The 16,184-nt window shown below is 37.1% G+C and overlaps 1 protein-coding gene across 12 annotated transcripts in view; it reads right to left on the bottom strand.

Annotated features, from left to right (window-relative positions):
* Positions 1 to 16,184, bottom strand: part of kcnma1a (potassium large conductance calcium-activated channel, subfamily M, alpha member 1a) — a 173,093-nt gene that overhangs the window by 39,715 nt on the left and 117,194 nt on the right. For 7 of the 12 annotated variants that reach the window (XM_089116842.1, XM_089116845.1, XM_089116849.1 and 4 more), the window contains exons 12-20: positions 15,843 to 15,948; positions 15,582 to 15,664; positions 14,422 to 14,491; positions 13,567 to 13,722; positions 9,490 to 9,599; positions 9,094 to 9,162; positions 7,158 to 7,169; positions 3,617 to 3,703; positions 3,436 to 3,512 (exon numbers count right to left, since the gene is read on the bottom strand). In XM_089116842.1, coding sequence (XP_088972968.1) covers positions 3,436 to 3,512; positions 3,617 to 3,703; positions 7,158 to 7,169; positions 9,094 to 9,162; positions 9,490 to 9,599; positions 13,567 to 13,722; positions 14,422 to 14,491; positions 15,582 to 15,664; positions 15,843 to 15,948 — 770 coding nt within the window. The remainder of the gene's footprint in view (positions 1 to 3,435; positions 3,513 to 3,616; positions 3,704 to 7,157; positions 7,170 to 9,093; positions 9,163 to 9,489; positions 9,600 to 13,566; positions 13,723 to 14,421; positions 14,492 to 15,581; positions 15,665 to 15,842; positions 15,949 to 16,184) is intronic. The other 5 variants (XM_089116843.1, XM_039671653.2, XM_089116848.1 and 2 more) reach the window with 1 other exon arrangement.

The raw sequence follows: 16,184 nt of genomic DNA, 5'->3' as shown, positions 1-16,184 counted from the left end.
ATCGTCTTTCCTCGCCCCACAACGTCCTATAATTCAAAGCAGGCTACGTCATGTGTTAAAATACTAATGGAGAGGAATACATCTGAAGGATTTACAATATGGTCATTAGCCAACTTTGAGCTTATACTTAGTAAAAACACTTAAATCAAGAGTTATGTTAGATACAGTGAAGCCTTGCGTTCTTAAAATACTTAAAACAAACACACCTCTAGCCATACCGATATAAAGCGAACAACACCCTGCCTCCTTGGGAAGACATAAAGAAACCTAGGTGACACGTGAAAAGACCCCACAGTGCACATTGGCTGTTAGCAATCTTGCTAAATAGGTTCATGAGGACCTCAGTGTTCCCATTTTGTTCCGTTCTCATTTGTAGAACTACAGTGGCATCTAGTGGTCGGTATTGTGTACAGCAGTTAGATCAACACCTCCGTGAGCCTAATGTTGAGAGATGCCAGTGAGTGAAAGAAAATCCCAACTACTGAAAAGAATTGAAATTCAGAATATTTCAATTCTACCGATGGTTCTTGTGTCGTGTAGAGAAGCTGGGCAGGGGCCGGATGGTGGAGACAAAGGGGAGGCTGTAGGCAAGAGGGAGACCAGATTGTTTTGATTGTGTTTTGGAGACGATGCTCGTTAAGTCTAAGAATTTGAAGAACTTCCCACAGAACTCTTTCTGCTCTCTGAAAATACAGCAGCATGCGAAATCGTCTTTGACAGCGAGGGGACGGATTCAAGTGGACTCAACCACCCCCCTTGGCACTGGTGAGGTCCATGACTAATAGTAGCAAAATCAATCAGCTTGTTTGACTTTTTAGATTGTCATGACAGGTTACGTCGAGTTTTCGGGAGAATCAAACAACCTCTGAAATGAATCACCGATTTCAGAATGGTACTGTGAGTAAATCTAGGGGAGGAACGGTTATTTGTCAAGAACTTATTTAGATATCTTATTAGAGACTGCTTTGTAGGGACTTAGGACAGGGTCATTTCCAGGCCAGTAAATTCTGTTTTGGGCTGAGGACAGTGGAGAGATGAGAGGTGTAGGAGGGATGCAGCAGCTAGACTGATACATGCAACATATATAGATATATATATATAAAACTATTATCAGAGTGAGACAGTCAGACTGTACTCTGGGCCACAGGAAACCCATTTTTACTCACAATATGTCACTATCAGTGAGAGGTTTTAAAAAAAAAGAGGCGGTATTCCAAGGCAGCAAGGAAGGAAATACATCAAAAAGTATGTCAATGATCATAAAGAGGGTGAAATAAAAGAACACAAACTTCCATTACAGCAATGGAAACCTCATCTCCCTTACTGTGAGGCTATTGGCCTCTTCTCAGGTGAAATTTCGTTTTGGGAGAGCGCATATCATCAAAAACATGATTGGGATGACAACAAAAGAGAATAAAGTAATACAATTTCGCTATTGTTGCAAGGTTTGGGGTCACTAATTTATATAATAATACTTTTATTTAGCAAAGAAGCATAAATGTTATAAAAAAAGTTATTTTAAATTGTAATAATACCTGACAATATTACTGTTTGTACCGTAGCCTTGTTGAGCATAAGAGACTTTCAAAAACAATCGGTAGTGCATGTGTAAACAAACACCAACTGTTTGAAAGAAAAAAATCATCCAAAACATCTCATATAGTTTTAAATAATTATATTAATGTAAACAAACAATAAATAAACAAGGATCTGCAGTTAAAGGCAGCCGTTTTAAAGTGCACCGTGAAAGGTCACTGGGAATGAAGCTGAATTATTCATCTAGTGGCTAACTGGTTTGGACAAATGCTTATATAGGTCATGTAATAACAATACATCATTCCAATATTAATGTTAATGTATGCTCTACGTGACACTACTATTGCTTCCTTCTACCAAGCCAACATTAGCAAATGGCAACAAACATGTTTAGGTGCTGCCACACCCATCTATATTTAAGAGGGTGTTTAAGGAAATGCAGTTCTATCAAAAGATGTGAACGTCTGCAGGAGCTGCTCTGACAGTGGACTGCACTCTGAGCTATTAATCTCTCTTCTACTTCAGTGACTTCCTGTCAGAAAGTGTTTTTGCCAGGCTGAGGCAGTGGGACATGACAGTCCAAACGGAAGTTGCGTTGGCCGTTCTGCATAAACTGGGTGGATATGATTGGTAAAACGATCTTGGGCCAAGAGTGTGTTTTCGGTGTCTGGCGAGGGTGGGCCAAGCTGCTCTTGCCTTTTGTTTTTCCACCTGACTGGTGTCATTACCTCCGCCTCTCTCCCACTAATGCCACCGTGAGCTGACAGCCTCTCTCTTCAGCCCTGCTAATCATGTCATTCCCTCTCTACATCTGTATCTCTCTTCACCATTAGCATGCTGATGACTGGACTCTCTCTCTTTCAACTTGTCATCTTTCTCGCTCTTTTTCTAGTTCTCTAATTTGAAGGTAGTCTGTTTTTGACAAAGTCACTAGTTTCTAAAGTTCATCACTCGAATATTTTTAGTATTTTTCTTTTTAGTGGTTGCAAGGCAGCAATGTGTTTTGTATGTAGTTGTAGTCTTAAATGTGACACGCATCTTTTCACACTTAAGAAATATGTGAATTTTGCAAATATTCAATCATTCAAAGATTTTTTTAATGTTTTGAAAGAAGTCTCTTATGCTCAACAAGGCTTATCTACTAAAATGACTGTAAATGCAGAATTATTATGAAATATTTGATTACAGTTTTAATATATTTTAAAATGCTATTTATTCCTGTGATGCAAAGCTGAAATTTCAGCCATTACTCCAGTCAACACGTCACATACTTCAGAAATCATTCTAATATGCTGATTCATTTCTCCACAAAATAATTTGTTCTAATTATTATCAATTCTGAAAATATTTTTTGAGAAAAATACTGAAGCGCACATCTGATTTAAACTTTACTATCTTAAATAGGACAAAGGTAGCCATCAGATTCAAAACGTTGAAAAAGGGCAGAGGGCTTAATGGCTGTTTTCAAATGTAAGCACTATAGTCACAAAATTTAAATTATAATAATTTTAAGGTTTTTTTTTTCTTCTTAAGATTTCGCTTTTGTGAATTGAATAGTATGTGAGCGGAAGAGCAGAACCAAAACCGAAAATCTGAACTTTTTGAATACTATTCTTTTGCTGCCTTGCAAGTGTTTATTATTATTATTATTATTATTATTATTATTATCATCATTTTAAGTGTTTATAAGAATGTTATCAATTAAATTATAGGCTCATGTCAATGACAGCTTTCAAATTTTAACTTTCAAAAGAAAAAACTAAAATACACACAAAAAACCCCAACAATTTCTGACATTTTACAGAACGTAGCAGTGTCCTACAAAGTGAAAACGAGTTGGTGGACACTTTCCCCTCAGACTGGACACGACAGAAGGGAGGGATGGTCAGGTGTACTTACTTCTCTTGCAGCCACACTTTTTGATCCTTTTGGGATCTGTGATGTCATCATGACATGCTTTGCAGTAGAAAAATGCTCTAAAGAGAGACAGTAAAGAATTTAACATTTTGCTTCCAAGGGTTTCCTTCAAAAATCAAACATAAGAGCGCGCATAATTCTGATGGATTGGGGACATATTTACCTTTTCACCTCTTTGGCGTCACTGGCGATAAAGAATCCCAATGTCCCCTCTTGCATCTTAACGTGATTTCCGGGGTTGATGAGAATACTGTTCAGTCAGAAAGAGGGTCATTCTCATTAACATGAAGAAAATCAATCTTGCACATTCAAACACTCTAATCAAGAGGAATGGTACACATGTATTTGGACCTCGTTGAGAAACTGATGAGAAATATACTGCCTTAAATTTTGGTACTGGAATTGAACTTTAGACAAAAAAGCTGCAGGGAACAGGACCTATTCAAGAAATACTGCTTAGGCCACTTGGCGTCACACATATACAGTACAGCACACAACAGCATGATTTTAATTCTTTTCTCAAGATGGTCTAAGATTTAATTTTCTGGGTGAGGAGATAAAAGAAAGAATTAAAATTGGGGTGGTAACAATATAGGTGTTTTGGTTGATGGTCCTTCAGAAACACATAGTGTGAGGTCTATCGTCACACAGCAGGCAGTTGAAATCCTGCTTTACTTTAGTGGAAAGCAAGAGAATGACCAGCCCACCAAGAGTTCAGGATGCATCCTGGGTCTCTGAATCTGCGGTAACAGCACAACTAAGCCAATGCATGCCATGCTGTTTTCAAACAGGACAGGCTAATTCTGATAATAGTGTATGTTAAAGACATTCTGATATCATATCATTTGAAGCTTCAGCTCATGGTATTAGTTTTACTGTTGTTGTTGTGTGGCCAAATCATTTAAAAAAAAGCACTGAGGCAGAGGCTGCACTACCAATAATCATTATCTGTCACTCAATTTTTCCATCATGTTTAACTTTACTGAGTGTTATATATAGCAGACATTCTGTATGGAATATCATCTTGCTATAGCATTTATAATAATTATTAAAATTGCAGTTTGGTTTAACTGGGAATAGTTAACCTTCAGTAAACCATGTAACACATATAGGCCTGGTGTCACAGGAAGGGCTTAAATTAAACCTGACTTTTATAAATGTGCCTTAGAAGAAATAAAAAACATTACTGGTGTGCTTCTTGAGACAAAACAATGGCACTGACATATTTTAAGATATGTCAGTGCAAGTTGCTTTCATTTAAGATTGCCAAAAGTGCATTTTAGTCTAGGACTAAGCTCAAGCCTAGTCTGTGAAACCGGAGGATATATTATTCATGCTTCAAGAGAGATAATTTAGACTACCATTGAAAAGTATGTGGTCCAATTTAAAAAAAAAATTTTTTGTTGTGTTTTATAAAAAAGAAAGTAAAACAGTAATACTGTGAAATATCATTGCAATTTAAAATAACTATTTTCTATTTTAATTTATGTTAATTAATTATTTTAAATAAAATGTATTCCTGTTATGTCGTAACTGCAGCCATTACTCTCTCTCTCTCGTGATTCTACAGAAATTATTATAATATGATATAAACAGATATAGAAACTGAATTAAAAAAAAAATTTGATACATTATTTATACAATCATTAATTTCTTTAAAAATATAAATTTTCCCATTAACGTTCGAATGGTTAAAAAAATAATCAATTCAAAACATGTCAAGATGGCAACCACTAAAATGAGAAGTCATCCTGTGGTTTTAAATTGTTCTTTTTATTATCAAAATGACAAAGCATTCTGGATCAAATTAAGTGAATAACAGGATTTGTTTGGTTAAGGCAACCTCTGCCTCTAGGTTTGCGATTGTACAGCGGTTGTACAATCCCAGGCTATTGTGAAAAATTACTAGTCACTGCCAAACCTAAGCTTGGTGGGCGAGGAAATTTAGCTGTTTATGAATCCAGTGTCAGCTTCTGCCAGATATTTGGGAGAGTCTGGTTTGTGACTGTAGAAGTTCAACAGTGTAGACAGAGCCACTACTGAACCACTGTATCATTCCCCATTAATTAGACAAAGACAGGATGACACAACACAGCCATCAATGGTTGCCAGTTGTTAGGAATCATCAATGAATTAAGTGGTGGCTGCAACACGTGACAACTGCCCAGCCTGACTAGAGAGTCAAGCCCAGAGAGCCCAGACGAAAGGGAAAGGCATGTGACAGGCATCCCATTATTCCATAGATTAAAAAAAAGGTGGCCAGCATCACTGGCTTTACAAAATCCATATACTTATTTACCATTTGACACATGTAGTCTATCAAAATCCTTTCCTCTGGGCTCGTCAAATAACCAGTTCATTGCAAATGAAGGCAGAAAGAGGGGGATTTAATCCATTATAAAGCAAATGTTGGCTGGTCAGTTAATGAAAATGTCAAAAGCTCACTGTATGGCTTGAAATTATTGTGCAGGGTTATTTATCACTGAGCTTTACATCTGATTAAATAGCCCCCTTAGCGAGAAGCAGCACATTTGACATGCTGTTCAGAAGATGAATACAAATGACATATTTGCACCCCAAATTTGAGATTTTCACAACATTTGACACTAAATCAGACAGAAGCCTTATGCAATGGGTCGATCACAGACTGATTGCATGGAAATGGAGGCTTCCGCTCATATCAAACCTCATATTATGGGAACAAAGCAAGCATCACACATCACGTGACAGAGTACGGGCATGCGGTTACCAAGGCATCACAACCAAGCACATCCAAAAGAGAGCAGGTGCAGCCACTGCACAGCGACACGTAGATGCAAACTGTTGCAGTAACTTCTGTGCAGTTGGATTGTTGTATAGAACACCAAACTGACAGGAAGTGACCTCACTTCATAAACATCTACTCAGAGACGCACAGGCATCTGGGGACATGATGAAAGTCAGTTCCAGACAGACTTTGACAAACAGACTGACAATTTAGTCACACACACACTCGACAGAATAGACATATCATACGCACGTACAGTACATATACAAATCACACTCACTCCGACACACAAATACACACAAACACAATACAGTGTTAGAGTGGTAATGACAGAAAAGGCAAATATGGTGCCATGAATAGTGTGGCCTTTAATAACCAGTCAGCGTTTGGCGTTTAAAACTTCGTGAAGTAAAACTTGCAATTTTGAGAGACATCAGTTCTTAATGAAAAAAACACTGGTATTTTCTGATATGTAATGCACTGAGTACAGTTGTTTTCCGATTAGGGCAATTTTCTCTGTGCATTACGAAATAAGTGAGAAAAACATGAAGTACTGTTGGCATGGAGAGCACAACGCTGAAAAAGACACGGACAGAAATGATTTGCAGCGGATGAAAACTGAAAAGTAATCAAACAGGGAAAAGAGGAATGGAAAGGAGAGGAAGTCTAGAACAAAAACCAATGATGCAACGGACATGGAGTGGATAAACGTTGTGTTGATATGAACAGCACAGACAAAGAAACAAGTGAATCGAACAATAGCAACTACTCTCTCTGCCTGCAAAGAAGTTAGTGCATTAAGCACAAAGAGAATCACAATATAAGAGATAGCGAGAGATTTTGGCCATTTTTGAGAGGGAGGTGGTACAATATCCTTAAGATTTTCTCCCACAGTTGATCTAAAGTGTAGAGGGGTGAGATAATGAAGAGGGCATACCGCTTTCTGCTTCTGCAAACAACAAGAAAACATTATAAATCAAACATAGACTGTGAAAAAAAGGAGGCGAGGTGTCAGTAAACTGTATCTGCACAGTAAGAGCAGGAGTCTAAAGTAGAGGGCAAAACAGTAACTTTCACCATAAAAAGCAAACACTTTGCACTGGTTAACAAAAGTGCTCTTCTAAGTTTAGACCAGCCTAGAACATCAAATTGAGAGTTATGCTAAAAGGATAATGCTGTGCCCTCTAAAGGTTTTGTCATTATGTGTGGTATGGCAAAGTTATGAACCAAAGTTTAAAAGCCATCCATTAGAAAGTCATTTGAAACTAATTTGAACTGCATTATACAGAGTGACAAATGATTTATTTATTTTTTGTGTGTAGGCAAGGATAATACTGGACATGAGTGGCACTTTTATGTGATATCAGGGAAAAATAGGGTTCTGTTTAAGATTTTCAGTAGGCGAACTAAACGACAGATAAAAAAAAAAACTGTACTGGTGGGCGGTATGAGCAAACTCTTGTATCACAGTGTGAGTCGTTTTATTAGATGGTAACAGTATATTACAATATTGTTTTTCCTGCTGGAAAATCAAAGGAAAAATATCTGTTTATATGTCTATACCTACTTTGGGATAATCCAGAGAATTACTTTACAAAAGAAATACAATTCATCTATTTTGATTATTTTGTCTTTTTTAACTTTAAACTGATTGGAAAAACTTAAATATCAACTTATTCATAAAAATGTAACAAGAATGACATCAATGTAAAAACATATTACCTGAGTGTAACATAATAGAAATGATAAAACTAATATAAAATGGATAGTTACGATTATAAATTCAGATTGGATTAGCCGCTTTTAAAGCTGTTATAAAATAGATGGACAATATTCAGTCACATACCTGTGACCACACATCAGTTGAGCTCCAAAATAAAAGCATCATGAAACGTTGCAACTGTGTAAACGGAGTTTTACTAACAAATACCATTTAATAAAAACTTTCATTACAAAAATGTTAATTTCTTCCATACACATCCTATACTTATCCTATACCATGGAATCCTCCATGTTAATGTAAATAATGTGAAGTCTAGCCTAGACAATACAGTATATCCATCTACAGTGGAATAAATAAAAAAGCAAACTGTTTACAGACACATTTCTAGTGTCCCACAATATATAATCATACTGCCCATATACCACCAAAAAAAAAAAAAAAACTTAATGCGAGCTGCATATCATGAACTATTAGAGAACAAACAGTACCAGATCTTCTTCTTAGTATTTGGGCTGTAAGTGTGTGTGTGTGGGTTTTCAGGCCATCTTGCATTCTAAACCACACTCATTAGTACTTACTGTGTACATAAAATGTATTAGTAAGAGTTACAGTGTACAGAAACATTGGAACACACGTTGTGGATGTAGGAAGGGGTGGAGGGATTTGGCAAAGTCAAAGTTACTGAGACAGAGTACTTCATGTTATTAGTTCCAATGGGTCACTTAACAGAATGCCACAGAAGTGCTATTGATAGAAGGCTCTTTACTCGGAGAGTAAACCCTCATCAATACAGCACAGTGAGTCTGAGCAGATGTCATGGCTCTTTGGCTTCACAGTGACTCTTACAGACAGTGATCGGCAACTGTGATGCTGTGAGAGTCAAGCTGAGGCGAACTTCCTCCAGTGACAGAACGTAACATGCTGCTGTCTCAATGAGAGCGATTTCTTTGCAAATTTGAAACCAGATTAGATCAGAGAGATTTGCAGAGAGATTAAATGATGAAAACCTGGCAGCCTTTTCTTGCAACGCAATTTCTAGCAAGTTAAATAAGAGAACTGTACTGTAGGACCAATGAGGGACACAACTGCTTTGCCCCTCTTTGGTCCGTATATTGTGCCTGGTGGAGTTGAAGACCAAAAGGGGACAAACCTGCTTTCCCTTTGCTCTGACTTGTACTCAATAGCAATCAACAGCAACTTGAGCTTGACATAGCACAGCCTGAAAAAGAGAACAGACATTTAGTGTCCAGAAGCAGCTATTTAAATCATAAGTTTCATTAAATTAGAAACAATTTCAAGTTCATCTATTGCAATCACAACAGTCTATCACCATAAAATCCCATTGGTTCAAAATCCTGGCCCACATACTGTAACAGTACATTAAATATAGTAATTGTGTCAAGCAGCGGTTTCAAAATCAGTTTGGATAGTTCAGCTTTGCAGTCAATTTGGCATTATATTAAAAAAGCAAGAATATATGAGAGCCTTTATGATACTTACTAGTATGTGTTTGTCAAAACTTGCTTTAGAGCAGAGGCATACTTACTCACAAATTGTAGGAAATGAAAGCCCCACAAAGGCACTGGACAGGTATTCGGTGTACATTTCATTAGCAACTCCCTCTAGATAATACTTCTGCCAGGTGTCCTCCTCTATCTACAAAACAGTTGGATTCAGATACCAACAGTCAGGAAAGACACCATATTTAATTTGATGTGAATGGATTAATCAGTCATTATAACAGAAAATACATGACTTCCTAATAAAAAAAATAAATAAATAAAAAAAATCAGTGTACAAAAAGCCCAAAACCCAAAATGTTTGATTCTGACATCATTTACTTTACATGTTGCTCCAAACTCATAAAACATTTAGTCATTTCTGTCCCTTCATTGAAAGTCAATTCACCCAAAAAGTTCAACATTTTCATAAAGTAATCCATTTGAATTGAGAAATTTTAATCAAAGTTTTTTAAGAAGACGCAATTGCTTTATCCATCTTATTTTGCTACATGGAAGTAAGCTCTTTTCTTTAAATGTGTGAAACTTCTGAATCATTAGCCACAATAAATAAAACAACTAGATGTATAACAAAGTGCACTAAATGGTAAAACTATCTGCACTGCAAACCAGTGTGTTTTTGATTATGGCGATGCATCTAATATAATATGATAGCAATGTTTTTGACCAATTAAAATAACTGGAAGTGAACGACTGGAAGCCAGACACATTAAAGCTGCAAATGGCCATGCCCGTTCTTTCAGTAAAAATAAGATGGGTATAATGAACAGATTTAATTTAGGTTTTTATTAATATAGAAACGTTAATCAATTAACATATATAGAGCTCATCACATTGTTGCTTGACACACAACAACCAATTAAGTTTGTTCTTGAGTGTCAAGCAAGTACGGATGAGCTTCTGCTTATCAGTGAGGTGCTCTATGTATGTGAGTTTACCAATGTTTATTAATGTGCCTAAATTAAATGTTCATCTTATAAAGCAAATGTGTCTCTTCTCGATTCATATGGATTCGTTTTAACATCTTAATGAACTTTTTAAAGAGTGAAAGTTGGTAACATGGATTTTCAATAGAGGTACAGAAAACTCAGGTTTCATTAAAAAAGTATCTACATTTGTGTTTCAAAAGATCAACAAAAGCCTTATGAGCTTGGAACAACATGCAATGTGAGCAATAACAGCTGTTTCAGTTTTGGGTGAACTACTATTTTACAAATGTATCATACCCAACAATTTTCAGATGACAAAAAGCTGTTGGTTGTGAATATTACATATTACAGATCATATAGTGTTTAATTAAGTCACTAAAAGCCGTGTTGAATGAATGAATGAATGAATGAATGAATAATTTTATTTCCTTTCATTTCCTTTTCCTCTTCAGAACATGATCATTAGCAACAAAACATATTTTAACTAAAAAATAATAAAAACAAAATCTCAGCATGTTCAAAAGAGAAGAAAAAGAATATAGAAAGAAAAAAGGAGAAGGAAGAAGCTAACTTATATTTGCCTTCCCCTTTTACAGATCTAGCTTTGAAACGACTACTGTTTTCTCTTTACAAAATATGCAATATATTTTGTGTTTTCTTCCATGCGCATCAAATTAAATACGGCATCAACTCTGACTAAGTTGGTTAACCACAAAGAAGCATTGTGTATAGTCTAATACCAGAAAACAGCATACGAAAGTTTCTCTCTTTCTCAATATCATCCTTTCACTACTTGTTTAACATTTCAATCTTTTTCAGACTTGAGAGTGAGAAAAAAGTCAAGGCATATTTGCATGTCTGAACTCCCAGCTAGTCTCTTCATCATCCTCTCATTACATGCGTCTCGGGATGTGGGGCGGGTGGGGCTGTGATAAGCAGCGGGGCTATTAGGCAAACACTCTGCCATTAGTCAGCCACCTTGCCAAGCCAACGTCTATCTGACAGACAGTCAAGAGAGATGCTTTCAAAGCCAGGCCCAACTCTTTTTCCCTCTGCCAGGCTAAGAGCACTCGCATTCCGGAGCAGGCATCTTTTAGGGCGGCATTAATGGGTAGACTTTTGTCATTTAGTCCTAAAGAAATGGCAGCCATTTACCATAGGCTCCCTGCCTGTCAGAACTGAACTGTAAGTAAGTGTTACGGGCGTGTTCTCTCACACCGACTGAACAATTATTTCCTTTAGTCCCTCCAGAGAGCCTGGTCCAAATCCCCTCTGCTTATTGCTGTTTTGTTAAACCTGAAGAGACCAGATAAACGAGTCATGCTGAACATTCTAGCGATATTATTCTTAGTGAACGACACAACACATTAGAAATTTATACTTAGGACAACAGACATAATGCAAATGTGTTTGTGGCTGTGTGAATGTGTGCATCTCTCGGGGTGTGGGTCTCATTAACACCTCCCGGCAACACTCTTCTGCTCTGCTTCCTGAATGCCCACTCAAATCAGTCATGTTGCCGTCTACACAAGCGGCCCTCTCTAACCCCACTCCTTCAGCAGACAGACTGGGCCTTACACTCTCACACATTGTCTATGTTGTCTTCTTGTCTCACTGTGCCTTATGTGAAGTTGCTGACAGAAATGGACTGATGATATTTCAGATGAGAGCCAAAAAAAAAACCTTAAGAACAACAAGAAATATTAGCTAGACATTTGTAATATCACTAGAGATGCTTTGTAATGGTTGCCAATTACATTTAAAGGACAAATCTTTATACTTTATGATTATTGAACATTAATGCGGATAATGCAATTGATGAATGAAAATACTTTTAATACTTTAAAAGATGTGTCTTATGTTCATCAAGGCTACATTTATTTAATCAACAATGCAGTGAAATAGTATGGGTATAATTTAAAATGTGTATATATTTTAAAAAGTAATTTATTCCTGTGATGGTAAAGCTGAATTATTAGCAGCTAATCCAATCTTCAGTGTCACATGAGCCATCAGAAATCTTTCGAATATGCTGATTTGGTGTTCAAGAAACATTTATTCTTAAATATAACTTACATAAATTTTATGGAAAATGGCATCTTCATAATGTAGACAATAAGGCAGCTACTTTGGTATTGGGACATAGCCTATTTTACAAAGTCCTTTCATTGCATAGCTGATGGAAATAATGAAAGCTTTCCAGGATCTCTATACATTTTATGATCTCACTGCTCTCTAGTACAGTGTGTTGCCATCAGACCCATTAAGACATTTTTAGCAATATTGATACACTTTCCTTTTCGAAAGTTAAAGAAAGTGTTTTGGTGTTGTCCTTTGTGAGTATGGACATGGGCCAGAGAGGTTAAAGATGTGTATTTGTACACTGCACTCTGGCATGGGTGGTCTGAGCTGTCTCTCCTCTGGGTTTTTATGAGAAGAGTGATGTGCCCTGCAGATGTTTCCACACATGCCACATTTACACAGCCATTATAAAATCATTCCTCATCTCTTTATGACACGAGAATGTTGCTCTCCATGTTGAAAGCCTGCGCAGTCAAGGAAAAAAAAAAAATCAAAGAGAGTAAAATATAGCCCTTTGCGGATTTCAGAATACGTTTTACAATCTCTCTGAAATTCTTTAGTCTGATCGCTTCGCTCATGCTCATGCTCTTTCTTGATCTCTCTGTTTTTCTAAAGAGTTCCATCCAAATCTGAACCACCTGATAATAACCCACCACCTCACTGCAGCCATTCAGGCCTCAGACCGTTTTATTTAGTGTTTTCTTAAAAAGAGCGATCCATACATCTCTGAGCAGTCTGGTTCAGTCGGACGATAAATAAAGATTGCTTTGGGGTGCCGTTCATTGACTATGAAACAGGCACATGGTTCGCATTTTCCAGCTCTATCGGCACGCAGCAGGACAGTAAATTCTGAAAGAGGAAAAACCACTAATTTACATCCTCACTTCCACCATGCCATTGACTCATATAAATTACCTCATTATGGCAGCTGCATTGCTGTGTTGCAGTCCCGAGTACGTCCCAAATGAGACCGCCAGGCTCAGAAGATGATTTACTCAATACTATAATGGCTCTGGTGATTGAGCTGAAGTGGGGATGGAGGCTGATTCTACTCTACGGGATTTATCAAAGCACAAGACGGGCTGACGGTACCTTGATGTATGACCTCATGGAGAAGAGATTGGCGAGCATAGTGGACAGGCCCTGTGCCAGGCAACTCTGGGCTATGAAGCCAGCCTTCAACTCGGCCAAGCAGATCGCATCATCACCCTCCTTCCAGTTCCAGCTGGGAATGTTTAGCAGATGGGCCTGAGGACACATGGGACGAGAAAAGGGGAAGTTCACAATGTCCCCTGCTGAGATGTCTAACAAGTGTGGTAATGAAAAACACCAGATTTTTTTTTTTTTAAATCTAAATAGTTCTTACAGTTCAGGGAGAAGTTGTAGTTTTCTACACTAACTTGTAGCAAATAAACATGAATTTATTATATATTATATTAAGGTTTGAAACACACAGTGCAAAACACTGTCAAAACATAACGTGTTACAGCAGCCCCAGTTCTTCCCTGCCTTGTTAGATTATATAAATCTGTCAAACTGATAACGCTGAAATCTCATAACAGTAGCACGTCACTATCATATCTCATTGCTAAAACAGCAGCTTCTCTGACAGTCCTCTAAAACAGTTGTCTACAGTTGACATTCAATTGCTCTCGAGTGAACTGTCCCATGAACAAAAAACATTCATCAAGTCATTAACATCCATCTCCTGTTCTAGCGTTCCCTGATGAATACAAAGCTCATGTTCATGTTGGTGAAATAGGACATAAGCACTAAACACACTCTGTATTTGAACTTATAAATGTACAGAAAGCAGAATCTGAGGGCCTGTTCTCATATAAGTCAGGTTTCTGATCACTTTTATAGCTTCTTTGTAACATTGTACTGTATTCTTTCTGCTTAGGTCGTTGACTTGACAGCATCAAAACAAAATAAAACATTTCCTACCTTATTGTGGTATTGCAACATTTGAGTGATTATTCTGATCTTTGGATGGTAGTTCTTGATAGATATTACTCTGTAAAAAAGGAGAGAAGTCAACATGAAACAGCATTTTTGCAGCAAGGGAAATAAACATTTCTGCTTTAAATAGAATATTCAGGGGGAAAGAATATGCAGCACAGAACTTAATTTTATTCTATTATGTATCTAGGGTATAAATATACACCAAATGCTGTTCTTTGAACCTTAATTATCAAAGAATCTTGAAAAAACTGTATCGGTGCTTCCACAAAAATATAAATCATATATATGTATATACACACCTTTAAAAAAATAAATAAATAAATACTGACCTCCTTTTGAACAGTAGTATATGAAAAGCACTTTCGAGAAATATCATTAACATGACTTACACTCACATGAGAAAACTCTAGACATTAATCTTCTAGTAAAATCTGTTTTATTCTGCATAGAGCAGGTCACTCCCTCATGTAATCAAAAACGTATTAAGTGCACCTTTAACCTCCAGAACTGTCCCAGTATTCACCATCGTAAGTCACTTTGGATTAAAAGCAAGCATCTGCTGAATGAATAAAAAACCAATTCATCTTTCATTTCCATAGAGAAGCCTGTGATATGTGGCAGAACAGTGTGACTTCTAGTGAAATCTAGTCTGGATTACTCTCCAGTCTCATAAGAGTGGTGCAGAATTTATTTCCATATTAAGCTGCTCTATAACACATTGTTCAAAAGAGCATCCCAAGACAAGCCTAAATTAATTTCATTTTCCGAACAGGCCAGACCGTGTGCAATTCTGTGTGTTACATGGCTAAAGAACATCTTCAGCATAAAAGGAGGAAGTGAAATATGTTTTCCCTTCCTTCACACACTCTTTCAGGGCAATATTAGTTGACTTCATCCCAAAGGAAATTCCTCCTGGCTCTTTTCATCTGTGTCCAGGTATATAACGTGCGAATCTGACCTGAAACGCCGACTATCCCATTCACACCTTTCTTTAACAGCACAGGAGGGTGAAAGACATCAGCTTTCAATACATCTGTTTTACAGTAGGATGTCTCTAGTGAGTGTGATGCTGCTGAACAAAACATGATGTGTTGAAATGTGTCTAGAGTTGATAGCCAAATGTAACCCTTCACCGAACTGACCTCATGATATTAGACGCATCTTCAGCATCAGGGTCTCCACAGTATTTGTTTGCAAGAATCAAGCAGGCATCAGCTGACTCGATCTGTACCAGATGGAAAAGAAAAGGTGAGATGGCGGTGTTCAGAACAACATAAAAAATGGACACAAACAACCTCGTACTATTCTGTGTCTGTAATAGACAAACTAATTAGATAATGTATCAGTGTGTGACACCATTATTGAACCAAAATGGGAGAAATGCTACGTTTTTATGACGTTACCTTCACTCTTGCTAGATCATGTGGGTTAAGGACAGATCCTTGATAGAATTCCACCTGAGTGAAGTGACGTTTGAACAAGGCTTCCAGCTCAAGATTAGGGGAAATACTAGAGAATGGCAAAAAGAGAAAGTATGTTATTAACCAAGTGATGTAAAGCTCTGCAATTTTGAGAATGTTTTCAATTCAAAGGAATAATGTTACATGTGTGCGTCAAAAAAAAAAAAAAAGATTTAGTTACTGGCTGATCTCTTTGTTATATTAAAACAGGCAACTATATGTGATTTCTTTGTTTTTCTGAGTAACACACAGTCATTATATTCTTTACAGTGGGCAAAGGCTCCA

The sequence above is a fragment of the Pimephales promelas genome, chromosome 11 (assembly GCF_988280905.1).
Source record: "Pimephales promelas chromosome 11, fPimPro1.hap1.1, whole genome shotgun sequence".
Classification (NCBI taxonomy): Eukaryota; Metazoa; Chordata; class Actinopteri; order Cypriniformes; family Leuciscidae; genus Pimephales; species Pimephales promelas.
The sequence above is the reverse complement of the archived record's forward strand: the minus strand, read 5'-3'. Positions and strand labels throughout refer to the sequence as shown.